The sequence below is a fragment of the Capricornis sumatraensis genome, chromosome 5, assembly GCF_032405125.1.
Source record: "Capricornis sumatraensis isolate serow.1 chromosome 5, serow.2, whole genome shotgun sequence".
Lineage (NCBI taxonomy): Eukaryota > Metazoa > Chordata > Mammalia > Artiodactyla > Bovidae > Capricornis > Capricornis sumatraensis.
The window spans coordinates 79,331,829-79,359,789 of NC_091073.1; the positions used below are offsets into that span (position 1 = coordinate 79,331,829).

The 27,961-nt window shown below is 36.9% G+C and overlaps 1 protein-coding gene across 3 annotated transcripts; it reads left to right on the top strand.

Annotated features, from left to right (window-relative positions):
* On the top strand, positions 1 to 27,961 carry GTPBP10 (GTP binding protein 10). 3 transcript variants are annotated; one of them, XM_068973192.1, is made up of 10 exons: positions 1 to 58; positions 3,061 to 3,254; positions 7,042 to 7,133; positions 7,796 to 7,940; positions 15,723 to 15,796; positions 18,743 to 18,795; positions 21,251 to 21,358; positions 21,881 to 21,958; positions 24,019 to 24,142; positions 27,412 to 27,961. In XM_068973192.1, the coding sequence occupies exons 1-10, from the start codon at positions 26 to 28 to the stop codon at positions 27,672 to 27,674; spliced, it is 1,164 nt and encodes a 387-aa protein (XP_068829293.1). In that variant the 5' UTR covers positions 1 to 25; the 3' UTR covers positions 27,675 to 27,961. The 3 variants fall into 3 exon arrangements, with proteins under 3 accessions (XP_068829293.1, XP_068829295.1, XP_068829296.1); XM_068973194.1 differs by lacking the exon at positions 21,881 to 21,958; XM_068973195.1 differs by lacking the exons at positions 7,042 to 7,133; positions 7,796 to 7,940.

Consider the following 27,961-nt stretch of genomic DNA (forward strand, 5'->3'; position numbering starts at 1 on the left):
GAGGGAATACTCGCCCTTCGCAGGCATGGTGTGCTGCAGTTGCGTGTTGTTCAGAAAGGTCCGTGACTAGTACCCCCTCAGCCTGATGTGCGAGGCCAGGTGCCTCTAACCCCACCTGAGGGTGCAGGTTTTTCGCTTTCCTCCTTCCCCACGTGTTTCTTCCTGGGGGCCTCTTTCTTGCTTTTTTTCTTAGTCCTTTTCGCCTCTGGAGAACTCGGGTTTGGCCTGTAATAAGAAAGGCGTGATCACCGATCTTTGTTAGGAAGGTTGTTTGGAACAGGGTTTGAGATTTTTCAGGGGATAGTGTGCACGTAAGATGGAGGGCTGGGATACTTGCTTGCCATTTAGGCACGCGATATGGTATAGGTGGAGTGTAGGTTTGACGTTTGACTCAAATACATATTTTCCTTCTTATAAGGAGTAATATCCATAATTTGTTTTTACATATTTTTTCTCTGAACGCATTGTTATTAATAACTTTCTAAAGACGATTTTTATCGGTAAACGAAAATAGGTAACTGACTTGCCGTCTTGGGAGAAGTGCAGTGTGGATTTCGGAATCGTTTTTGTAAACAATTCGCAGTTGCTTTCAGATTTAAAAACCACTATAAGATCCTTACTAGCAATGTTTTTTGAAACCTGCTGGCAACATAGTTTTATCATTATTACTAAGGACGAGATTGGGATATTCCTTTTAAGTTTGGGTTCTAAATCTTTGATAATCTAGAGCAGTAAAAAATGTCACATATTGTAAGGAACTTTAAAAACAAGAGTTTTATTTTTGTCGGAGGAAAGGCATGGTCAGTGAAGTTTTACTTTTTTCAGCTATTTTCCAGAAAATAGGTGGTCAGAAGGAGACTTGTGAAGCATAGTAATTGGGCATATAAGGTAACTAACTAATCCTTAAGCAAAAAAAAAGGACGACTACATTTTTTGCTGGTTATATTATTAAAGGCTACTTGTGTAACTACTGCCATAGCAGTCACTGCCAGTCCATGTTTTGCAAGGGAAATCTGCCTCTTCATTTACCTATGATGCATTTCTGATCTAGTCCTACTGAACCAAAGAGTAAGTTCTTAAGCTCTCAGAGAAAAATGTTCTGGCTCGCTCTTAAGTTGTTTTTATATATTCCTTCCATCCTTACTATACTGTTTCATGACTATATTTCCATACTCAAATGAAAACCTGTTCTTTGAAACTTTGCTGTGTAACTTTCACTGCGATCTCAAGTCTAGACTGAGATTTACCAGTATCACCAAAGGAGCTTTTGATAAATGTGCTGGTTTACCCTAGTCTCATCCCCTTCTCCAAAGTATATCAGAATGGTCAGTGAAGTATATGTATTTTTGAAAAAAGTCCCCAGATGTTTTTGATACTTAAAACTATATACTAAATGACTAAAAGATGGGACGATTATGAATTTAAGAAATTACTCTGTAAGGAACTTTGATAGTCCAGGTGGCTACGACACAGGATCTGACCAGTAGGAAGTTCTTGATTTAGTGAGGGAAACAGAAGTAAACCCTAGATGCAGTGGAGGATTTCTAGAGGCCTAATGGCAACCTACTCCAGTATTCTTGCCTAGTGAATCCCATGGAGAGAGGAACCTGGTGGGCTGTATGACTACACAGTGTGTATATATATATATGTATGTATATAATAATAGATATATAATTAAAATTAGTGCCCAGCTAAGCCAGTGGTAAATATTAAGTTGAGAAATTAAGAACTACATCAGAAAATGGGACATTTGGATGGGTTTATGATAGAAAAGAAAAAATGACATTGTAAATAGATGAAACAGCATGAGCAGAATGTCATGGAGAAGTGACAGTACATTTTGTAGTATAGAGTAAAGAGGAGGCTATAGGAGGGGTTGAGTGAATGGAAATGAAACTGGAAGGGTAGGTTAAGAGCTTTGACTGTAGCACGGAGAACTTTAGACTTCATTTTGTAAACAGAAAACCATAAATGATTTTTGAGTAAGGGGGAAATATGTTTAGAGATCAGATCAATTTTCAGAAAAGTAGCTCTGGCTGTGAGACAGAATATGTGTTGAGGAAGGAATGACTAGATGCTGAAAGACCAGTTAGGAGCTAATGTGAATGGTCAAGATGCTAGAGCATGTAGTTGTTCCATAAAGGAAAAATAGTAGAGCTTCAGGGAGACAGGTGTAAAGATTCCCAAATGTAGCCTCAATGAGTAGAGAAGCTTTTGTTTTATTATTTGAGAAAACATTGGAGGAACAGAATTTACCTAGGGAAAAGTTTGATTTTCAGTCACATGAAAGGTGACTGTTATCGTTTCAATACCTAAGATATATATTTGAGGGATTTCAAATATAAGATACAGATCTTGTTTCAGTTGCTTTAGACTATTAAGCTTACATCTGCTGGAGATGTCCAACTCATTGGAATAGAGAATATCTCACCTGGGTGATAGTTACTGAGAAAGTACAGGGGAGAAGGTATTGAAAAGTGGGCCAATGTCAGACCTTCAGGTTAGGGAGGACAACAATTGATAATGAAAAACATAGAGTTAATATGGGAAAGTGAGATCAGACAGGAGGTAGACTAAGCAAAAACAGTAAATGTGGCATACAGAAAAACCTTTTATATTTTTAGGAGTTTTAGTGGCATCAAAGAACTAGAAAGGAGTTCAAAATTGGTAAGCACTTATGGTATCAGTTCAGTTCAGTTCAGTCACATCCAACCCATTGCAACCCTGTGGACTGCAGCATGCCAGGCCTCACTGTCCATCATCAACTCCTGGAATTTACTCAGACTCATGTCCATCGAGTTGGTGATGCCATCCAACCATCTCATACTCTGTCGTCCCCTTCTCCCGCCTTCAGTCTTTCTCAGCATAAGGATCTTTTCAGATGAGTCAGTTCTTCACACTAGATGGCCAAAGTGTTGGAGCTTCAGCTTCAGCATCAATCCTTCCAATGAATATTCAGGACTGATTTCCTTTAGGATGGACTGGTTGGATCTCCTTGTAGTCCAAGAGACTCTCAAGAGTTTAGTATACAAATGTTCTTTTTTTCTCTTTCTTTATTAGTATGGAAACTTCATTGATAACCTGAGACTCTTCACCAAGGGAGGAAGTGGTGGAATGGGCTACCCTCGTTTAGGTGGAGAAGGTGGAAAAGGTGGTGACGTCTGGGTTGTAGCCCATAACAAAATGACTTTAAAACAACTTAAGGATAAATATCCTCAGAAACGTTTTGTGGCTGGAGAAGGAGCAAACAGTCGGTAAGTATTTACTGAATGACATTGATTTTATGAAATTAATTCTTCCCAGAAGAAGAAAAAGTTAAAAGATAAAGATTATTTTGAATTTAAGTAAATAATAGCCTGAAATTGTAACTGAGCAAAAATCTACAATTTTTGTCTCTAGTTAAGATAAACTAGACACCCTCAGTCGTGTACGACTCTTTGCGACCCCATGGACTGTAGCCTACCAGGCTTCTCCATCCATGGGATTTTCCAGGCAAGAATACTGGAGTGGGTTGCCATTTCCTTCTCCAGGGGATCTTCCTGATCCAGGAATCGAACCCAGGTCTCCTGCATTGCAGACAGACACTTTACCCTCTGAGCCACCAGGGAAGCCCAGTTAAGATAAAAGATAAGTATTAAGGTGGTTCTGAAATTTTTAAACTTTTGTCCTTTTCTTCCAACGTTTATATTCTTTCACGCTTCCATTATAGAAACAAAATGATCTGAATCTCCACTGTTTTCTTCTGAGATTATCTTTGAAAATCTTTTTAGTAAACTCTCTAGAATGTTAACTGGCTACTCCACCTGACTGCAATGCTTAAGATTTAGAGACTGTTTGCTGCTATGTCTCTTGAATGTTTTCCTTTTGTCTCTGTTTTGATTTTCTCTCTGTGAAAGCAAGATCTTGCCTTTGTTTTTTGTTATTGTCTGTTATTTTCTGTGGGACATATTATGTTGGCCTTAAAAATATGAGGATATTTTCTTTCATTGTAAAGAAAATGAAGAAAAAAATTCTTAAACCTTCCATCAAAATGCAGACTATGCATTTTTCCTCAGGCCTGTATAATTCTGTTGTTGTTCTTTAGAAAGTGTTTGTACAAAGTTTAGGCTTTCTGTTCCTTTTTTGTTTTCCCTTCCCAAGCAAGTGTTTGGGTATATGTATATATATATTTTTAAAATAATTTTATTTATTTATTTGTGGCTATGCTGGGCCTTGGTTGCTGCTTGGGCTTTTCTCTAGTTGCAGTGAGTGGGGGCTACTATCTAGTTGAGGTGCACGGGCTTCTTATTGCAGTTGCTTGCCTTGTTGCAGAGCATGGGCTCTGGAACGCGTGGACTCGGTAGTTGTGGTTCCCCGGCTCTAGAGCACAGGTTAGGTAGTTGTGGAGCCTGGGCTCAGTTGCTCTGTGGCATGGGGAATCTTCCTGGACTAAGGATTGGACCCATGTCTCCTACATTGGCAGGCAGGTTCTTTACCAGGGAAGCCCCTGTTTGGGTACATTTATTTATCACAATTGTAGACGATGGAATGTGGCACTTGCTTGGGGGATGGGTATAAGCAAAGGATAAGAGCCCATACACAAGCTAAACAGCCTGCGACACAGAGTGAGGAACTTCCCGCCGCAACCACAACAGCAAATATTCCTGCCACAAATACCCAGCAGTCATCTACTTGTAAAGAAATCCTTGGAGAAACCACTTAAATTTGAGCACTTTTATCCTATGAATAGTCTTTATAGGGCAAATTTTGAGGTCCCTATATTAGAATTTAGTAATCAGTTTAAAGATCAGAGTGTTGTTTTGCTATTTTGATGTTACAGGTGGGAAATAACCTGCAGTTTACATCCTAAAGTAAAATTTTTCACCATTTTATAATTTCTTTTGAAAAGTAAGGTTGCTGTAATTCCAAACTTACTCTGTTTAGATCAGTGGTGAGCTAAAGATGGTGTATAACATTAAATATTAAGAAAGATTTTAAAAGGACATTTACTGTGCTTGTGTGTTGCAATTTTTAGAATGTAAAGGCTTAAATCTAAAAGATTAGTAAAAGCCAACTGGGTGAAGGGGAGGAAGAAGCATTACACGAAAGCTAACAACATGAACAATGTGAAAAACCTAAGAGATAGAAGACAAATACCAATAAAAGACACTAAAAGAAGGCCAGTGTGGCTGGTATGCAGAAAACACAGAATGTAGTGGAAGATGAGACTAGAAAGATTCAGAGCTTTATCATTTCTAAAATCCTGTGGTATTCTCCAGATTGTCTCCTGTCTTCAGTCTCAGTCACCACCTCCAATCCATTTTTTATCCAATTATCTCTCCAGTGCTTTTTCTATAGCATCAAATTTATTAATGTGACTCGCCTATTTAAAATCCTTCAGTGTCCCCCATCACTCTAAGATAATATTCAAACACTTTAATATAGCATATCAGGCTCTTTGTGATCTGGCCTACAGTGTCTTCCACCCCACTTCTACTATACTTATGCTCAAAATAACCTATTTCACCAAATACCTAGTTCCCTTCTAATTGTGTGTGTGTATTTTTTTTTTCTTTCACTTTCCTGCCTTGATTATCTGACAAAAATCTTCCTCCCCTTCCAAGTCTTGGTTCAAGCACCACTTACAAAATGTTGGTAACTGAGTAAGATTTTAATTGCAGATATCTAATAATGTCTACTGAAAGACTGCTTTTGTTCATCATGAAATCTAATCTCATCTTTCTTTAATATATTTCAGATTCATTCATTTTTGTCAATCCAATTCAATCAGCTAATGTTACTTGAGTATCTACTTTGTGTCAGTAACTATACTAGATGTCTAGGATAAAATGATTATCTAAACTGTTGTGTTCCCTGCTGCCTTAGAACCTAACAGTAGTCTAGTATGAGAGCAAGCATTTATCAAATAAATGAACAATAGAAAATTATCACTGTGACAAGTGTTACGATTGAGAGCCTGCAAATGAATATGGGTATGGCAATTCGGATCTAATCAGAGAAATTAGGAATAAATAGATTTTTTAAAAGGTCAGGTACTTATAATTCTTCTAACCAGAAATAACCATTATCAACCTTTTCATGACTTTTCTAAGACTTTTCTGTGTCTTTATGCAAATGTAATTAACTCTATATAATATTTGGGGATATAAAAATGACAAAATTTAATAACCTTCTCTTTTAACTTTTTTTCCCCATCCCAGAAAATTGTTAAGAATGCCTGAATAGTCTGCTAGTATTGGAAATGACATAAATTACTTTGTCATTCACCTATTTAACTATTGATTTTTTTTTTGTACTGTTACTATCACAATGCAATACATGTCTTTGTGCATATAATAGTTTACATGGTTGTTCACTTTTTTAGGATAAATTCCTAGAAGTGGAATTACTAGTTAGAAGTTTGTACCACTTTATCCTCTCTTGAGCAGTTTAAGAATAGCCACATGAGCCTCCTGTAATTAAAGTACTCTCATTTGAGGGGAATTTTTAAAAAATACCTTGTTATTCAATGGATTTCTCATGTTTATTTGTGTTGTTGCGATGATCTCTTTCTTTCAAATATACAATATTTTAGTTTATTATCAATTAAAATGATTTTTGGTACTTACTTAGCTTGGTAACTTAGTGGCTCAGACAGTAAAAGCGTCTGTCTGCAATGCAGGAGACCCGGGTTCAATCCCTGGGCTGGGAAAATCCCCTGGAGAAGGAAATGGCAGCCCACTCCAGTATTCTTGCCTGGAAAATCCCATGGACTGAGGAGCTTGGTAGGCTACCGTCCATGGGGTCGAAAAGAGTCAGACACGACTGAGCCACTTCACTTTCACTTTTGGTAACTTAAATCATCACTTAATATTTTCATTGAGATATAGCAGCCTAAAATGCAAATAAATATTTTATTTTTTCTTCATTATTTGACCACTTAACATCTGTGTTAGAAGAACTGGTTGCTAATCTTCTTTGTATACCATTAAATTTGCTTGAAGCATGAACCATTTATCTGGCAGGTTTTCTTTATGTTAATTTAACTTTATTTTTTTGTAGAGTTAGTGCACTGAAAGGCTCCAAAGGAAAAGACTGTGAAATTCCTGTACCTGTGGGTGTTTCAGTAACTGATGAAAATGGTAAAATTATAGGTGAGTGTACTATAGCTTCTTATATTGTGGATGATGATGCTGTACTCTGCTTAGTTGTGTCCAGCTCTTTGCAACCCCATAGACTGTAGCCTGCCAGGCTCCTCTGTCCATGGAATTTCCCAGGTAAAATACTGGAGTGGGTTGCCATTTCATTCTCCAGGGGATCTTCCCCACCTAGGGATCTAACCCAAGTCTCTTACATCTCCTGCACTGGCAAGCTGATCCTTTATCATTGCACCATCTGGGAAACCCATAAAATTGTGAGAAATGTGCACATTTTCAAGAATTGAGAGCTGTAAGGAATAGCATCTCTCGAGATTCAGGATTTTTTTTCTAAAACCTTAAGTATTTTAGTTGCTAGTTTGTAAAACAGCTTTTAAAATCATTATATAAAAGTTGTTCAGAATTAGCCACTAGATTTAAAATTATTTTAAAGACAAGAATATTTAGTTGGTTTTGAAAAAAATAACTAGCTTTTTTCCATCCACTAGCAAAGATGTTTTTCCAGGGTCAGACTTTTAATAGAAACTTGATTCTGTTATTAAGTGCTTTAGATTTGTAAATTAGACTTTCCTGGCTTCTGTTTCTGAAAGAAGAGTGCCATTAGTGATTAGCTACATTTATTAACCTTTGTGTTAAATATCTTCATCTCTCTTTTTAAGGAGAACTCAATAAAGAGAAAGACAGAATTTTGGTAGCTGAAGGAGGTCTTGGTGGTAAATTACTTACAAATTTCTTACCATTGAAAGGCCAGAAGCGAGTAATTCACCTTGATCTAAAACTTATAGCTGATATTGGCCTGGTGGGGTAAGTATCATTCGTATTTTTATTTTTATACTTTACGAGAGATAGTTTATGAATAGGAAATAAATATAAATGGTAATGTGGGGGCTGCATTATTTCTTATTTGTGGAATTTGTGTGTTGTGTGTATACTTTAAGAATATGCTGCTAAATGTAGTAGTTTTCATGTTGCCAACATAGAGAGTTTCATAGTTACTCTTCATTTGTCAAGTTCAGTTCTGTTGAGTTGCTCAGTTGTGTCCGACTCTTTGCCACCCCATGGACTGCAGCACACCAGGCCTCCTTGTCCATCACCAACTCCTGGAGTTTACTCATACTCACATCCATTGAGTTGGTGATGCCATCCAACCACCTCATCCTCTATCGTCCTCTTCTCCTCCCGCCTTCAATCTTTCCCAGCATCGGGGTCTTTTCAAATGAGTCAGTTCTTCGCATCAGGTGGCCAAAGTATTGGAGTTTCAGTTTCAGCATCAGTCCTTCCAATGAACATTGAGGACTGATTTTCTTTAGGGTGGACTGGTTGGATCTCCCTGCTGTCCAAGGGATTCTCAAGAGTCTTCTCCAACACCACAGTTCAAAAGCATCATTTCTTCTGCACTCAGCTCTCCTTATAGTCCAACTCTCACATCCATACATGACTACTGGAAAAACCATAGCCTTGACTAGAAGGACCTTTGTTGGCGAAATAATGTCTCTGCTTTTTAATATGCTATCTAGGTTGGTCATAACTTCCAAGAAGTAAGCGTCTTTTAATTTCATGGCTGCAAGCACCATCTGCAGTGATTTTGGAGCCCCCAAAAATAAAGTCTGTCACTGTTTCCGCATTTATTTGCCATGAAGTTATGGGACCAATTGCTATGATCTTAGTTTTCTGAATGTTGAGCCTTAAGCCAACTTTTTCACTCTCCTCTTTCACTTTCATCTTTCACTTTCATCAAGAGACTCTTTAGTTCTTCTTCACTTTCTGCCATAAGGGTGGTGTCATCTGCATATCTGAGGTTATTGATATTGCTCCTGGCAATCTTGATTCCAGCTCATGCTGCATCCAGGCCACCGTTTCTCATGATGTACTCTGCATATAAGTTAAATAAGCCAGTGACATATACAGCCTTGACGTACTCCTTTTCCTATTTGGAACCAGTCTGTTGTTCCATGTGCAGTTCCAACTGTTACTTCCTGACCTGCATACAGATTTCTCAAGAGGCAGGTCAGGTGATCTGGTATTCCCATCCCTTTCAGAATTTTCCAGTTTCTTGTGATCCACACAGTCAAAGGCTTTGGCATAGTCAATAAAGCAGAAATAGATGGGTTTTTTTGAACTCTCTTGCTTTTTCCATGATCCAGCGTATATTGGCAATTTGATCTCCAGTTCCTCTGCCCTTTCTAAAACCAGCTTGAACTTCTGGAAGTTCACAGTTCACTGAAGTATTGCTGAAGCCTGTCTTGGAGAATTTTGACCGTTACTAGCATGTGAGATGAGTGCAATTGTGCGGTAGTTTGAGCATTCTTTGGCATTGCCTTTCTTTGGGATTGGAATGAAAACTGACCTTTTCCAATCCTGTGGCCACTGCTGCATTTTCCAAATTTGCTGGCATATTGAGCGCAGCACTTTCACAGTATCATCTTTTAGGATTTGAAATAGCTCAACTGGAATTCCGTCACCTCCACTAGCTTTCTTCATAGTGATGCTTCCTAAGGCCCACTTGACTTCACATTCCAGGATGTCTGGTTCTAGGAGAGCGATCGCACCATCGTGATTATCTGGGTCATGAAGATCGTTTTTGTATAGTTCCTCTGTATTCTTGCCACCTCTTTTTAATATCTTCTGCTTCTGTTAGGTCCATACCATTTCTGTCCTTTATTGTGGGCATCTTTACATGAAATGCTCCCTTGATATCTTCTTGAAGAGATCTCTGGTCTTTTCCATTCTATTGTTTTGCTCTATTTCTTTGCACTGATCACTGAGGAGGGCTTTCTTATCTCTCCTTGCTATTCTTTGGAACTCTACGTTCAAATGGTTATATCTTTACTTTTCTCCTGTGCTTTTCACTTCTCTTCTTTTCACAGCTATTTGTAAGGCCTCCTCAGACAACCATTTTACCTTTTTTGCATTTCTTTTTCTTGGGGATGGTCTTGATCACTGTCTCATGTACAAGTTCATCAGGCACTCTGTCAGATCTAGTCCCTTAAATCTGTTTCTCACTTCCACTGTATAATCATAAGGGATCTGATTTAGGTCATACCTGAATGGTCTAGTGGTTTCCCCTACTTTCTTCAATTTAAGTCTGAATTTGGCAATAAGGAGTTCATGATCTGAGCCACAGTCAGCTCCCGGTTTTGTTTTTGCTGACTGTAGAGCTTCTCCACATTTGACTGCAAATAATATAATCAGTCTGATTTCAGTATTGACCATCTGGTGATTTCCATGTATAGAGTCTTCACTTGTATTGTTGGAAGAGGGTGTTTGCTATGACCAGTGTGTTCTCTTGCGAAAACCCTATCAACTTTGCCCAGCTTCATTCTGTATTCCAAGGCCAAATTTGCCTGTTACTCCAGGTGTTTCCTTGGCTTCCTACATTTGCATTCCAGTCCCTTATAATGAAAAGGACATCTTTTTTGGATGTTGGCTCTAGGTCTTGCAGGTCTTCATAGAACCGTTCAGCTTCTTCAGTATTACTGGTTGGGGCATAGACTTGGATTACTGTGATATTGAATGGTTTGCTTTGGAAATGAATAGAGATCATTCTGTTGTTTTTGAGATTGCATCCAGGTACCGCAGTCCAGACTCTTGTTTACTATGATGGCTACTCCATTTCTTTGAAGGGATTCTTGCCCACAGTGGTAGATATAATGGTCATCTGAGTTAAATTCACCCATTCCAGTCCATTTTAGTTTGCTGATTCCTAAAATGTCGACATTCACTCTTGCCATCTCCTATTTGACCACTTCCAATTAACCTTGATTCATGGAACTAACATTCCAGGTTCCTATGCAGTATTTCTCTTTACAACATCAGACCTTGCTTCCACCACCAGTCACATCCACAACTGGTTGTTGTTTTTGCTTTGGCTCCATCTCTTCATTCTTTCTGGAGTTATTTCTCCACTAATCTCCAGTAAAGTCATTTAATCATGTTCAACTCTTTGCCACCCCATGGACTGTAGTCTGCCAGGCTCCTCAGTCAATGAATTTTCCAGGCAAGAGTACTGAAGTTGGTTGCCAATTCCTTCTCCAGGGGATCTTCCCGAACCAGGGATTGAACCTGGGTGTCCTGCATGGCAGGCAGATGCTTTACCAAGCCTCTGAGGGGCTTCCCAGGTGGTGCTAGTGGTAAAGAACCTGCCTGCCAGTGCAGGAGACAAAAGAGACAGGGGTTTGATCCCGGGGTTGGGAAGATCCCCTGGAGAAGGAAATGGCAACCCACTCCAGTATCTTGCCTGGATAATCCCATGGACAGAGGAGCCTGGCAGGCTGTAGTGCAAGGGGTCACAAAGAGTCGGACACGACTGAAGTGACTTAGCACTAGCACTAATTTCCAGTAGCATATTGGGCACCTACCAACCTGGGGAGTTCATCTTTCAGTGTCCTATATTTTTGCAGAAAAATCAATCAAATGTAGTAGTATAAGAGGATAGAAGAATGTTACCGGATATTAGTAATAAAATTAGAAAGCCAAACAAACCACATCTTAAATAGTATATAGAAAGAAAGAAAGAGTAGGGGGAAAATAACTAAGATACTCTCACAAGTTTTAATAGAGGTATTGAAGTATCATCAATCAGATGGCTAAAGACTGGTACAGATGATCTCAGCCATTAGCTTTACACACTGTTGAGCACCATGTTGGATCTTGTAATGACCATTCCCCTGTCCTTCACTCTCTGTTTAGGAACTGTCCATTCTCAATACTGCAGACCTTACAGTGTTGTTCTCTTTCACCAGCCTCCACCTTCATCAAACAGTGCTATTTAGCTGTAGGGTTTGCAGTGCTGCCACCAGCTGGAGGGAGATAGATAGCAGGGTAGAAGGTAGATAAAGGAAGGGAAATGCTCAGCTTTGCGTGTCTCCTCTCCCTCTGTCTTCCCCTCCCAAGCTCCACTGCAGCATTCCGCAACAGTCAGATGGAAGGCCTAAACTGCTGCTCTGCTCCAACTGCCACTTCCATTCCTTGCCTTCCCATAGTTTCTCACCTCTTTTCATCTTCCGCTTCTCACATCTCACTGCTGCTTTATCACGCTCTTCACTCTGAACTCCTCACCTCTTCCCATGCCTGTCTAAATCTTATCAGCAGGGGCTTAGAGTTCACAGAGGCCTCATACCTGCTGAAGTTGTAACAGAGAAAGATGAGATCTTGGCATTAAAGCTTGCTATTCACATTTAATTTTTTCAATACAACATAGTTATGAGGGTAATGGGTCCTAGGTTCTGTAATACTATTGGAATGGGCAAAAAGTTTGGGTTTTTCCATAAGATGTTATGTTGCAAAAGAACTTTTTGGCCACCTCAATATATATATTTTAGGAATTTTATAGACTGGATAGGATTTTGTGGATAAGACTGAGAATCCAGCCATTCACTTTCTCATTTTCTGGAAAAATATGTTTCAGTTTCCATAGAGATACCCTTATAGCCTAACAAGAACATACCAAGGTTGAGTAGTGAATATAAGTGGGGTGGTGATGGGAGACTCAAGTGAGACTGTGTTAGAATCTCAAATCTTCTGAAGGCCAGCTAGGTGGTCTTGAATACAATATCTCTAAACCTTTGTTTTCTCTTTAATAGAGGATGGCAGTAGTCCTGCCTTAAAAATGTTATTGCTGAGAAAGATTGCATTTGCAGCATAACAGATGTCTTGGATTTATGAATGCTCAATGAGTGAATGGTAGCTGCTGTCATTATCATTATCATATATTGTCAACTTATTAGAAACCACATATAGTGAAATAACTAAGCTTTTCAGAAGTGGACTTCATAGTAGTTAATACCGAGCATCATGATTCTAGAGCACAGTGTTTAACATGAATGCTAGTGCTTTTAATTAGGTAACTATTCTTAAAAAGTTACCTAATGTGAATACCAGTATAAGCAGATACCCGTTAATCTTTAAGCCAGCTTCAGGAATGAACTGAGCCTTGAAAGCAAGTTATCATGTAACTAGTATACTTGTACTGCTATGGTTAAATCTGATCTTTGCATGGGTTGGACTTCAGCCTGTAAAATCTTCTCTAGGTAACTTTCATTAAAAATCTGCTATTGGTTCTTCAATCATTAGCTTCCTTTTTCTTCTTATATTTTGATCTCTTTGGAAATAGTTGCATTTTTCTGTGCTTAATAGTGTTATGAAAATTTGAGGATATTAGAAATAAGCAAGTCCAGCTAGTGATAGTAATGGCAAAAATTATTGCAATTGCTTTTCAAAAAGTTACAAGAGCCTGGGTATAATAGAATATAAGAAAATACTGTTGCCAGGGGAAATTAGTCAAGCAATCTCATGTAATTTTATTCTAAATTTATTATAGAAATATTTTAATAAGGAAAATTGTTTAAAGAACTTCATTAACAGCTTAAATTTTTAATAGAATTTCAAGTTAATATTCATAAAATATTACACTATTATTCCAAATGAAAATTTTGCAGTTTTGAGAAAGAGAGCCTGTACTAAGAGAAATTTAAAAGATACATGATCATGATTTGAATGAAAACTGTGAAGACAGGGATAACATTTTTCCTGTTGATTGCTGTATTTCTCATGCCTAGTATATTGCCTGACCGAAGTCAATGCTCAATATTTGTTGGATGATTTTTTAAACTGAAATACACTTGACATATAACATAAGTTTCAGGTGTACAGTATAATGATTTGGTATTTGTATATGTTGATCACCACCGTGGTAAGTCTAGTTAGCATCTGTGACCATGTGTAGTTAAAAAAGTTTTTTTCTTGTGATGAGAATTTTTAAAATTTACTCTCTTAGCAACTTTCAAATAGTACTGATTATTAACTATAATCACCATGCTGTACGTTATATCTCCATGACTTATTTATTTTACAACTGGATTTTTTTTTCGGCTGCGCCACACAGCTTGCAGGATCATAATTCCCCAACCAGGGGCTGAACCCGAGCCATTGGCATTGAAAAGCACAGAGTTCTAACCACGGGATGGTTAGACCCGTGGTTAACCAAGGAATTCCCTACAATTGGATGCTTTACTTTTTCACCCCCCCTTTACCCATCTTACACCCTCCTCCCCCTACACACATTTCTCTGTATGCTTTCATCCATCAATGGACTCCTTAGATTGCATTCACATCTTGGTTATTGTAAATAGTGCTGCAGTGAGCATAGGGGTGCATATATCTTTTCAAGTTAGTGTTTTGGGAATTTTTTTTGATAAATATCCAGAAGTGAAGTTGCTGGATCATGTGGTAGTTCTATTTTTAAATTTTTAAGGAAACTCCATACTGTTTTTCATAGTGACTATACAATTTACATTCCCATTGGTTGAATTAATTTAATGAAAATATCTGAATGATTTTAGGAAATTACCTTTTAAGTGGCTCCCATTCTTAATACTTTCTTTCATCCATTGGGGGCTTTTCTTGAGGGATATTTAGCTATAAAATAAAAACCTTTAAAATAGCCAGATATTTTAATCTAATATTTCCTTATTTAGAAATTTACCTCAAGGAATAAAGGTATATGTAAAGGTTCAAGGATATTCACATCAGTGTTTAAATTCTTTTTTTAAAAAAATTTTGACAAGAAATTAGTGCTCATTTAGTGCAGAAAGAAAGTTAGTACAAAAAAAACCAAATTAGTGCAGAAAGAAAAAAAGAGATGTCTGTTAGTTGCACCACTTAATGTTAAGGTGACTTAATGTTGCTGTATGTCTTTCTAGCTGTATGCACATTTTTTGCAATGTTATTTATAACAGTAAAAAAATTTGAGACCACCTAAATGCCTAATAATAAGAAATTAGGTAAGTAAATTACAGCGTACCCTTGAAATGCATTCACCTTATATAATTTAGTTTAAAAAGAGGGCAAACCAACTATAAGTAGCCTTTTAGTGACAAAAGGAATCAAAGCTGAATCTAATCAGATATCTTCCAATTTGTAGGAATATGTTAAAGGGTATCATGTGTGTCAGCAGAAAAGATAGACTGGAAAAGAAACTACAGGACAAATGACCAGTTTCTTTAAAAATAAAATTGCAAAGGGGAGACAAGTTTGAAAGGGAGCCTGTACTAAGAGAAATTTAAAAGATATCAACTAGTTGTAATACCCAGATTTTATTTAGGTTTTTATTTAAATAAACCAACTTTTAAAAAGTTATTAAGAATGTATTAATATTTGTTGAAGCTAGATGATAGCTAAATCAGGTTCATTACTTTGCTAGTGAAATGTCCATATGAAATGGTTTTTTTTTTTAAATCCACAAAATAATATAAGAAATATTTTGTCAATGTTGGCTGGAGATAGTGAGTTGCAGGTATTTTTATTAATTTCTTTTTGTTTTTCTAGAAGTTTCTTTTGTTGTTCTACATTTTTTTTAACATTACTTGATTGTCAGTAGTGAAACATCTTCAGTGTTCACCATAAATTTACCTTTTTATAAGTATATTTTGTTCCTCAAGTTTTTTAAGATTATAAATTTATATTCTGCTTTTAATTCCAGCAATATTCAAGAAGTCTGTTTTATGAAATGTTAGGAATTCAGAGATAAGTATTAAAAATGCTGTTATTTGTTGTGATATGTTAATATGATTTTATTTTCTTTTTCAGATTCCCAAATGCTGGAAAATCCTCTTTGCTAAGTAAGATGTCTCATGCGAAACCTGCAATTGCAGATTATGCATGTAAGTACAATTTTTTTAGTGTGTGGAGGTATATTTTAAAGACTAATTTTTCTTTCAGTATGAATAAAACATAACTGGGGTAGCCTTTGTTTGAAAATTCCTGGCAGACAGAATATATGGATTTCCCCTTAATCTTTGAAACCTCTATAGCTCTCAGCAAAGTTCCTAGTGCTTAGATACTTTGTTGCATTTATTTCTCTGTTGCATAATCATTTGTTTGGTTTAGTTATTATTTTATGAGTCCCTACCCTTTATCAAACACTGTGATAAATGCTAGGAAGGTAGAGATCAGTTCTTTTATTCATTAAGCAAGTATTTATTTCCAGGAACTACAGTAAGTTCTGGAGTTATAAAGATTGGTAAACAGAAGTGAATACAGTTACTAATGAATATAAGAGGGTATAATACAGTTTTTTCAAAGAGTGTAGGTGACTGCTTTAGATTTCTTTGTGGAAGTGTAATGGTGGGGCTGAGATATGAACAGTAAATATGAGTTAATTGGTGACAGACAATGGAGATCAGAGTCTTTTTAGTCAAAGGAAATGGTGTGTACACAAAGGCTGCATGGTGGCAGGGCGTAGATTTGTTTGTCTAAAGAACATGTTATAAGGGGATGAAGGAATCAAGCTGAGGCTAGAGATGCAGGTGGAGATCTACTATATAGGCCATATAGGCTGTATTTGATCTTTATAGCTTTAGAAGAGGTTATAGTTTTTTAACAAAGGATAAAAGTGACTAATTTGCTTTTCAAAAATATCTCTTTGCATATAATGTACAAAATGGATTAATGTGGGACATAAGTAGATCTGGAAAGAACTTAGTAGAACTAGCTATTGCAGTAGCAGATAAGGAATAATGGAAGCTTAGACTAAAAGAAGTGAATGAATGGGCTTCCTGGGTGACTCAGTTGTAAAGAATTTGCCTGCAATGCACAGGCCTCAGGAGAAGCGGGTTTGATCCCTGTGTCAGGAAGATCTCTTGGAAGCAGGCATGGCAACCCATTCCAGTGTTCTTGCTTGGAGAGTCCCACAGACAGGAGTCTGGTGGACTATAGTCCATAGCATCACAAAGAGTTGGACATGACTAAAGTGACTTAGCAAGCAAGTGAATGAATAGAATAGGATCTCTACCTTCAATAAACAAAATGGCACAGAATGACATTAACATGGGGCGTGAAAGTGAAAGTCGCTCGGTCGAGTCCGACTCTTTGCGACCTGATGGACTATATAGTCCATGGAATTTTCCAGGCCAGAGTACTGGAGTGGGTATCCTTTCCCTTCTACAAGGGATCTTCCTAACCCAGGGATCGAACCCAGGGCTCCCACTTCACAGGAGGATTCTGTACAGCTGAGCCACAAGGGAAGCCCAAGAATACTGGAGTGGGTAGTCTGTCCCTTCTCCAGTGGATCTTCCCAACCCAGGAATCAAACCAGGGTCTCCTGCATTGCAGACAGATTCTTTTAACAACTGAGCTATCAGGGAAACTATTGAAAATAAAACCATGGAAAACAAAATCAAAATTCTAGGGCTAGACTCTGATAAAGTAGAGTTAATTTTGTACTAACTGCTATAAATCTCTTGGCCAGTATTTATTGTTAGAAAATAGAGGATCTTTGAGAAGGAAAGAAGAAAAGCAGAAAGTCATAGAAGGAGGCTAGTGTTGGATTGATGAAGTTTGAGGATAACTGGACATGGAACAACAGACTGGTTCCAAATAGGAAAAGGAGTACGTCAAGGCTGTATATTGTCACCCTGCTTATTTAATGCAGAGTACATCATGAGGAACGCTGGGCTGGAAGAAGCTCAAGCTGGAATCAAGATTACTGGGAGAAATATCAATAACCACAGATATGCAGATGACACCACCCTTATGGCAGAAACTGAAGAGGAACTAAAAAGCCTCTTGATTGAAAGTGAAAGAGGAGAGTGAAAAAGTTTGCTTAAAGCTCAACATTCAGAAAACTAAGATCATGGCATCTGGTCCCATCACTTCTTGGGAAATAGATGGGGAAACAGTGTCAGACTTTATTTTTCTGGGCTCCAAAATCACTGCAGATGGTGACCGCAGCCATGAAATTAAAAGACGCTTACTCCTTGGAAGGAAAGTTATGACCAACCTAGATAGCATATTCAAAAGCAGAGACATTACTTTGCCAACAAAGATCCATCTAGTCAAGGCTATGGTTTTTCCAGTGGTCATGTATGGATGTGAGAGTTGGACTGTGAAGAAAGCTGAGCGCTGAAGAATTGATGCTTTTGAAGTGTGGTGTTGGAGAAGACTCTTGAGAGTCCCTTGGACTGCAAGGAGATCCAATCAGTCCATCCTAAAGGAAATCAGTCCTGGGTGTTCATTGGAAGGACTGATGCTAAAGCTGAAACTCCAATACTTTGGCCACCTCATGCGAAGAGTTGACTCATTGGAAAAGACTCTGATGCTGGGAGGGATTGAGGGCAGGAGGAGAAGGGGAGGATGTCGAGGATGAGATGGTTGGATGGCATCACCGACTTGATGACATGAGTTTGAACGAACTCCGGGAGTTGGTGATGGACAGGGAGGCCTGACGTGCTGTGATTCATGGGGTCGTAAAGAGACAGACACGACTGAGTGACTGAACTGAACTGAATGAGAAAGGACTAATAGATTTCACATGTAGCCCAAATGATAGAAACCTAAATTCTGCCCCCTGCCCTCAACACCTTTGCCTCGCTCTTTAAGTTTGAGAGGAACTTTGAGGCCCACTAATTCTGTGCTTTTGCAGATTATAAAAATCTATATTTGTCCTTTTCCAAAATAATTATACCTTTAATTTCAACTAATGAGAACACAATCTAAATTAGGTTGTTCACAGAAAGGAAATATTATTTATTTTATACATAACACTAGGATAATTTTGAGAGTACAATGCTTTATTCTAGCCTTAATTTACTTTTTTTTTTTTTTTTTAGTTACAACAATAAAGCCTGAACTTGGAAAAATTATGTATAGTGATTTCAAACAGGTGGGTATTTTTTCTTTAACTTTTATTCTTTTAAAAATATTTATTTATTTGTTTGGCTGCTCTGGCATCCTTAGTTGCAGAATATGGGGTTTAGTTCCCCTGACCAAGGATTGAACCTGGGCCCCTTGCATTGGGAGCACAGAGCCTTAATCAGTGGACCACCAGAGAAGTCCTGTAGGTGTCTTTTTAAAATAAGACTCCTGGTTAGAAATGAAAGTACTTGCCTTATTGCTTAGATTTTATAACATTTGACAGTTTCTGTGGTGTTGGAAAAAGTAGCAGGATCTTTTTTTTGGTAATTGAAATCATGATCAAATCAATTCTGCTGAGCACTATCAGAGTAAAATATTATATAAGAATAATTCTTCCAAAGTTTGGATACAGTGTGTAATTATAACATTGATTGTATCTTAGTCTCCTTGATGTGTTCTCATTGCAATTCCATATTTTATTGCCATACTTGATTATTGATTTTCATTTCCTAAAAACATATTCTAAAGTTGATGAATGTAATTTTATCCCACTTTACTGTTTAAAAAAACTTTTTTTTAATTGGGATTTTGGTCTTAGCTAGCTATTAAAATTTATTTTTCCTTGATAAGGAAGAACTATAGGGACTTCTTTGGTGGTCCAGTGGTTAAGACTTCGCCTTCCAGTGCAGAGGGTGCCAGTTTGATCCCTGGTCACAGAGCTAATATCCCACATGCCTCATGGCCAAGAAACTAAACATAAAACAGAAGCAATGTTGTAGCAAACTCAATAAAGACTTTAAAATGGCCCACGTTAAGAAAAAAAAATTTTTTTAAAAAGGAAGAACTATAGTATTTTTTTGCATGATTAGAATGAAAACAAAAAATAAAAATAATAAATATTTAAAAATATGTAATGTATGATCAGCAGTTGCATTCCTTAGTGTTTACCCAGATTAATTGAAAACTTAGGTCCACTTAAAAGCCCACACACAGATGTTTATAGCTGCTTTGTTCATAATTGCCAAAACTTGGAGGCAACCAAGATGTCCTTCAGTAGATGAATGGATAAATAAGCTGTGTACATATTGAAAATTGAATGTCACTCAGCACTAAAAGTAAATAAACAGAGGAACCTCCAGTGCTTATTACTAAGTGAAAGAAGCCAGTCTGTAAAAGCTACATCCTGTATGACTTCAACTATATGATGTTCTGGGAAAAAGGCAAAACTGTGGAAATAGAGAAGATCAGTGGTTACCAAGGATTAGGATGAAAGAAAGGGTGAATAGGCAGCCTACAGAGGACTTTTAAGGGCAGTGAAACTGTTCTGTATATTGTAATGGTACATACATGTCATAAATTTGTCAAAACCCATAGAATGTATAAAACCTCGATGATGAACCCTAATGTAAAATACGGACTTGAAGTGATGATGTATCAGTGTAGTTTCATATAATCCAATGACATAATTCAAAAGATATCAAAGATGTATATTCATTAATAATAGTGGTATAACAGTAAAAAAAATTTTTTAAGCTTTAACAATTATATAGAATATTAAATAATAAGTAAAATTATAAGTGCAGGATAATATGAATTTAGAAAACCTTATTGGTAATTTTTAAGGGAAATCAATAAAAAGACCTCTGAAGAAAATTTCAGGACATGAGACCTCTATATGCACTTTGATTTGTCACATAGCTACAACTTTGTTTAAAACTGAAAATTTTAACCACACAAGCAGTGTATGTAGAGCAGTGTTTTTTATCCCTTATTGTACATCAGAATCATCTGACTAGCTTAAGAACAACAATGATAAATCATGCTTGGGCCCCAGTGATTTGAAACCAAATCCCTGGGGATAGGGCTTGAGGATCTATAGTTTATAGCAATTCCTTAGATGATTATGATATGAGGTGAGGTTTGAAAACCACAAGTGTTGAATAGTGGTTAATGACTCTAATAATGGTTAATAGTCCTAAATAGAGTATAGGGACACTGTTTCCTTTACTTTTTAAAAATGGTTAAATCCTGGTAGAATATGAACAGTAAAGGAACAGTGGTACCAAACAACCATTTACATATAGAATAAAACACTTCACAGTGCTTACATCCTAAGTCAGTGTCTGCTGAATTAATATCCTTGTTTACTTTTAAGAATTTAAAAACTTGAAATTCTTTGAAAAGTTCATATTGAACAGTATAATTTATGGAATTCTAAAGAGGATTTATATTAATAAATGTTAAGCTAAGCCCTAGAATTCTTAGATTGTTAAAGTAAAAATGGGACTTTAATTTCTGATAGCAAAGGATTTTGATTCTTAATACATTTATTTTGTTATCAAAGTATCTTGGGTTTATTAGAGATGCAGTAATTCACTGGTAATCACAAAATAGAAACTTTATAATTGAAATATGAAAATTGTTGGATGTAATTAGATTTGTGTTTTCTTTTTTTATTATTAAACCATTTAATTTTGTATTAGATATCAGTAGCCGATCTTCCTGGTTTAATAGAAGGAGCACATATGAACAAAGGAATGGGCCACAAATTCCTCAAGCATATAGAAAGAACTAAACAACTGCTTTTTGTTGTAAGTCATATGCCTATCAATGTAATGCTTAAAAGAATGTGAGAATCAATGAATTTAGTTTTCCTAGACATTTTTGTAATAACATTTAAAGATAAAGTAGCATATATTAATCCACTAAATCTGTTTAGATAGGAGTCAAATTTATTTATAATATGGGGGTGGAAATGGAAATGGCAACATTTACTGTATCAGATGAAAGTTTGGCCATATTTGTCAGGTTTATTAATTCCTTAGGATTTTCTGTGTACTACTAAATTACACAGCATTACTTTCCTATTTCATGAGATTATCTTTATTAGTATAAGTTGTTTTATCTGTACTAGTTCCTCATTAATGATTGTGATATTATAAGAAAATTACAGTGATCTTAAAATATCAATTTCTCTCATTTCAAATTACTAAATTACCAAAAGAGTATAGATTGAGAAATTATTTATATCTTGAATGAGTGAAACTTTTCAAAACAGAATTGTATAGCTGTCATTCTTACTAAAGGCAATCTTTTATCCTTTTTTTTTTCAGGTTGATATTTCTGGATTTCAGCTTTCTTCCCAAACTCATTACAGAACTGCTTTTGAAACCATAATACTGCTTTCAAAAGTAGGTTTTTCTATCTGGTCTAGTATGCAGGGACATAGGACTGTATGAAATAACATATGACATTTAGAATAAATATATCTTATACCTCTACTTTCTAAAACTTTGATGTCAGTTAAAGAATTATCTAAACTTGCTGTCTCCAGTTCCTTAATATTCATCCACTTCTCAAACTGTTGTAATCAATAAAACCTTCCTGGATTCCAAATCCCTATTATATAAATTCTTAGACTGACTCTTGCTTAACTTAATTCCTACTTCTTAGACTATTTCCCAGTCTACTTTTTAGGCACTCTGATACCCAGATAGTTTGGTTGTACTTTAGATTAGCTCCCTATTAGATATCTTTGATTGGATGTCCCATTAACTTCTCAAATTTAATATGTGTAGAACTGAACTTGGGCTTCCCTGGTCGCTTAGTGGTAAAGAATTCACCTGCAAGGCAGGAGACCCAGGTTTGATCCCTGGGTTGGGAAGATCCCCTGGAGGAGGCCATGGTTACCCACTCCAGTATTCTTGTCTGGAGAATCCCATGGGCAGAGGAGCCTGGTTGGGCAACTGTCTGGAGTCTCAAAGATTAGGACACGACTAAAGTGGCTGAGCATACACACAGAACTGAACTTCTTCCTTTTCTTTTTTATTTTAAATTCAGAACCTTATTGAATATGTAAGCCAGAAACCTGGGTGATAGTGATTCTGACTTTCTCATCATCTGTATCAAGCCTTGTCAGTTTTATGCCCTAAATTTCTCTGAAATGCAGCTATTTGTCTTCACCTGCACTGTTGTAATCGTCAGCCTCTCTTGCTACCTGGTCTCCCTGCTTCTAGTCTCACTTCTTTTCAGGCCATGTTTTATAGGCAGCTAGAGTGATCTTTGTTAAAGAACCAAGCAGATGTTTGTTCCCTGCTCTGATGGTCCCCCATAGCCATGGGTTAGATTGAAGTCTAACCTGAACATGGTATATGAGGCAAAGCTGGGTTCCTACCAAGCATTTATCTCTATTGTTCCTGCACCCTCTCCCACTTCCCCAAGCAACACCCTGTACATTCTCTATCCAGCCATATGATTTCTCTCTAACACAACATGATGTCTTTTACCTTAATGACTTTTATATCCTATTTGCTAGCTACATTTTTGCCTTTTATTGATAATGCTGTGAACATCTGTGTACAGGTTTTTGTGTGGGTATGTTTTCCTTTCTCGGGTGTATATATATATATATGTATATATATATATATATATATATATATATATCTAGGGGTGAAATTACTGGATAATAAGGTAAATCTAATATTTTGAGGAACTGCCAAACTATTCTCCAAAGTGACTGCAGCACTGAATTACTTTACAATCTTACTAGCAATGTATGAAGGTTCCAGTTTTTCTACATTAATGTCAACATTCATTATTACCTTTTTTACTTTGACTTTCCTGGTAGGAATGAAGTAGTATTTCATTGTGGTTATGATTTGCATTTCTCTCATGACTAATGGTGTTGAGCATCTTTTTATGTGCTTATTAGCCATTTCTATGTGTTTGGAGAAATGTCTATTCAGATTGGTTGCCCATTTAAACTGGGCTATCTTTTAATTGTTGAGCTGTAAAAGTTTTTTTTTATAATTTAGATTCAAGTCCCTTATTGGTTGTATGATTTGCAAATATTTTCTCCTGTTCTTTCAGTTGCCTTTTGAAGTACGGAATTTAAAACTGATGGAGTGCCCTGTGTCTATTCTTTCTTTTATTCCTACTTTTAGTGTCAGATATAAGAAGCCACTACCTAATCCATGGTCGCAAAGCTTTACTTCTAAGCATACTTACTTTTTCCAAGAGTAATACAGGCATAGGATTAATTGTTCTTAGTTAGTTCTGAATTTTATCTATGTGCTTAATAGAAGTTCAAATATTTGCATTTGTCTCTAGGCACAAAATCACTTACTGATAGCAGAGCTGCGAATGGGCCCTAGAATACCCAGGCCTATAAAGTATAGAAAGACATTACCAATAGGTCATTTATGTAGGTATTTTAATACAGTTATTTGGTTTTTTCTCTTTTGATTTAAAGGAGTTAGAGTTGTACAAAGAGGAACTTCACACAAAACCTGCACTCCTAGCAGTAAATAAAATGGACTTGCCAGATGCACAGAATAAATTCCATGTACTGATGAACCAACTCCAGAATCCTAAAGGTAAACCCGTTCATTCATTGAGTGCCACTTTAATGAATATCTATTTCTGATTTATTGACTATGCCAAAGCCTTTGACTGTGTGGATGCAATAAACTCTGGAATATTCTGAAAGAGATGGGAATACCCGACCACCTGACGTGCCTCTTGAGAAACCTGCATGCAGGTCAGGAAGCAACAGTTAGAACTGGACATGGAACAACAGACTGGTTCCAAATAGGAAAAGGAGTACGTCAAGGCTATATATTGTCACCCTGCTTATTTAACTTATATGCAGAGTACATCATGAGAAACGCTGGGCTGGAAGAAGCACAAGCTGGAATCAAGCTTTCCGGGAGAAATATCAATAACCTCAGATACGCAGATGACACCACCCTTATGGCAGAAAGTGAAGAAGAACTAAAGAGCCTCTTGATGAAAGTGAAAGAAGGGAATGAAAAAGTTTGCTTAAAGCTCAACATTCAGAAAATGAAGATCATGGCATCCAGTCCCATCACTTCATGGCAAATAGGTGGGGAAACAGTGGCTGACTTTATTTTTGGGGGCTCCAAAATCACTGCAGATGGTAATTGCAGCCATGATATTAAAAGACGCTTACTCCTTGGAAGGAAAGATGACCAACCTAGATAGCATAGTCAAAAGCAGAGACATTACTTTGCCAACAAAGCTCCGTCTAGTCAAGGCTATGGTTTTTCCAGTGGTCATGTATGGATGTGAGAGTTGGACTATAAAGAAAGCTGAGTGCTGAAGAATTGATGCTTTTGAACTGTGGTGTTGGAGAAGACGCTTGAGAGTCCCTTGGACTGCAAGGGGATGCAACCAGTCCATCCTAAAGGAGATCAGTCCTGGGTGCTCATTGGAAGGACTGATGTTGAAGCTGAAAGTCCAATACTTTGGACACCTGATGCGAAGAGCTGACTCATTGGAAAAGACCCTGATGCTGGGAAAGATTGAGGGCAGGAGGAGAGGGGGACGACAGAGGATGAGATGGTTGGATGGCATCACCTACTCAATGGACATGAGTTTGGCCAAACTCTGGGAGTTGGTGATGGACAGTGAGGCCTGGCATGCTGCGGTTCACAGGGTCACAAAGAGTCGGACACAACTGAGCAACTGAACTGAACTGAACTAATGAATACCTACTATTTGCAGAGACTTTAGGTGTACTGTAATCAGTGGGGAAAAAACTGAAACCTGTTCCTCTTAAAAAAAACGAGTGTGTTTGAAGAAAGAACACATACCATATGAAACTTCTAAATGTGATATGGACAATCTGTTATAGGACATAGAAGGGAAGAAAGATTTAATTTGAGCTGAAAAGTTCAGGCATCATCAAGAAGTAAAACTGGGCTCTTAAAGAGTTAATGGGATTTGGATCAGAAGAGGAAAAAGTCAGCATGTATTTATGAAGTCTTTTCACTTTTAACTTATTTCACAAGTTCTAGAACTTCATTCCCCTAGTACATTATGAATTTTAAAACTGAGCTAGTATTTCTAAAGAGATATGTATCTTTGCAGTGCCAGGTCTATAGATCTCTGGAGAGTATCAATCTTCTAAAAAGAACTTGAGTTGTATGTGTGGCCCAGAATAAAAGATGCTGTTACTTCTAAAGTATTTGTGTGAAATTGGTCCCTAAATGGACCACTTTGTATAAAGGAATTTAAAGGGATTCTTCATAGTTTTGAATACTGACGTTTGAAGAACAAACTCTACTGTATAGAGATGATGCTTTCATTTTTCTGAGTCTAGTAGAGGACCTTTTGCACAAATGAGAAAAGTAGGATGGAAGGTAAGTGGTTAACATGTTTTTTAAATAGACTTAACATGTTTTTATCCTTGAGATAAAAATTGAGGAAAATAAATTATAATGTACTAGGACTATCAGACAGCACCAGAAAATTCTCTCTTTTCTTGCAAAAATCCTTATATATATATTGGGCCTGCCCTTGAGTTAATAAGTTACTTTGAGGGTATAAATGTTTCTCAAAATATTTATAAATAATAAAGTCTTTATTCCTTAATGTCATTTGTTTTATGAGGTCATTAGATCTGTTCACTGGTTGATCTTGCAGAAAAGGGAATTTTCAGAAGAAGTACCACAAGAGGAGGGAAACTCAGGAGTTTGTGGCTATTTTGGCCTATCATAAAAACAATATAGTCATCTCAGTGATAACTTCCAAATTAGCCTCTCTTTTCCTTGAGGGTAAATGAATCCCAGAAACCAAGCTTTGTATTGATTTGGTTAATCTCTTCTAGCCAGCCTTTCCAGGTGATATCAGTGTTGATCCATCCCATCAGTATGCCATCCTCCCTTCTGTTGCCTTGGTAGCAGAGAAGAAGCAAAAGTTATCTAACGGTTGTCAGTCCCAGTGGGGTGAAATATTGGATTCATCTAAAATGATCTCTCCTTGAACTGTTTTCAATTTTAGTATGGCTCCTAGTACCAGTGATGATAAGTCTCTAAATTTGGATAGTTAAAGGTCACCTGTGTGCTGAAGCCAACTAGAATATCCCAAGTCACAAATGAGTTTATTTTTATAGAAAAGTTCTCTCAGAGAGTCTGTGTTGCCTTACTTTATTGAACGCCCCAAAACAAAACTTGCTGCTTCTGTAAGTAAATCATCTTGTGGGATTTATCTTTTGATTGGAGCGTTGTGTGCTCAGTTATGTCCAGTTCTTTGTAACCCCATGGACCATAATCCACCAGACTCCTCTGTCCATAGAATTTTTCCAGGCAAGAATACTAGAGTAGGTTGCCGTTTCCTACTTCAGGGTATCTTCCTAACTCAGGGATTGAATCCCTGTCTCCTATCTCGCCTGCGTTGGCAGGCAAATTTATTTTACCATTGCACCATTACCTGGGAACTTATACTTCATTCAGTTTAAAATATAATCATGTAACAAATATTTACACGACTGAGGAACTTCACTTTCACTTTTCACTTTCATACATTGGAGAAGGAAATGGCAACCCACTCCAGTGTTCTTGCCTGGAGAATCCCAGGGACGGGGGAGCCTGGTGGGCTGCTGTCTATGGGGGTTGCACAGAGTCTGACACAACTGCAGTATCTTAGCAACAAATATTTACTGAGCACCATTCATGTGCCAAGAACCTTACCATTGTCATTAGTAGAAACCAAAGGTGCTAAGAGCTTATTAGAGAAGGAAAAAAAGAAAAACTAAGTTTTTGGTTTACAAATGAAACCTCTAGCATAGTTTTGACTTATTTTCAAAGACAATGAAAATCAGCTTATATCTGTGTTGTTTCAGAATTTTTGCATTTATTTGAAAAAAACATGATTCCAGAGAAGACTGTGGAATTCCAGCACATCATCCCCATCTCTGCAATTACTGGAGAAGGAATTGATGAACTAAAGAGCTGTATAAGGAAATCTGTGGATGAACACGCCAACCAGGAAAATGATGCATATCATAAGCAGCAGTTGCTTAACCTACATATTTCCAATACAATATCTTATAGTGAGCCACCATCAAAGAATGCTGTTTCTAGTCCTAGAATGGATATAACTTAATGTATTAAAGGTGATACCAAAATTGTGTTCATTTGAAAGCTCTTTGACTAACACTTTTTAGAATGTTGGTTGTTACTAAACTGGTGTATATACATCATTCAAGAACCATATTTTTAAAGATGTTTTGTAGTTAACAGATTAACAGATGTTTTATTAACAGATTAAAAAAAAATAACAGGGTTAAAAATGACAGTTTATAATATTATGGCCATCAACCTATAATAACATCCTATAGTATTCTATATGTATATATCTAGTGAGATAATTGTTAAAATTATAAAAAAGGA

Excerpts from the sequence above, each read along its gene's own strand:
- GTPBP10 (XM_068973192.1), top strand. The coding sequence starts at position 26 with ATGGTGTGCTGCAGTTGCGTGTTGTTCAGAAAG. Across the intron at positions 3,255-7,041 it reads GGAGAAGGAGCAAACAGTCG|AGTTAGTGCACTGAAAGGCT; the intron begins GTAAGTATTTAC and ends ATTTTTTTGTAG. Across the intron at positions 7,941-15,722 it reads GCTGATATTGGCCTGGTGGG|ATTCCCAAATGCTGGAAAAT; the intron begins GTAAGTATCATT and ends TTTCTTTTTCAG.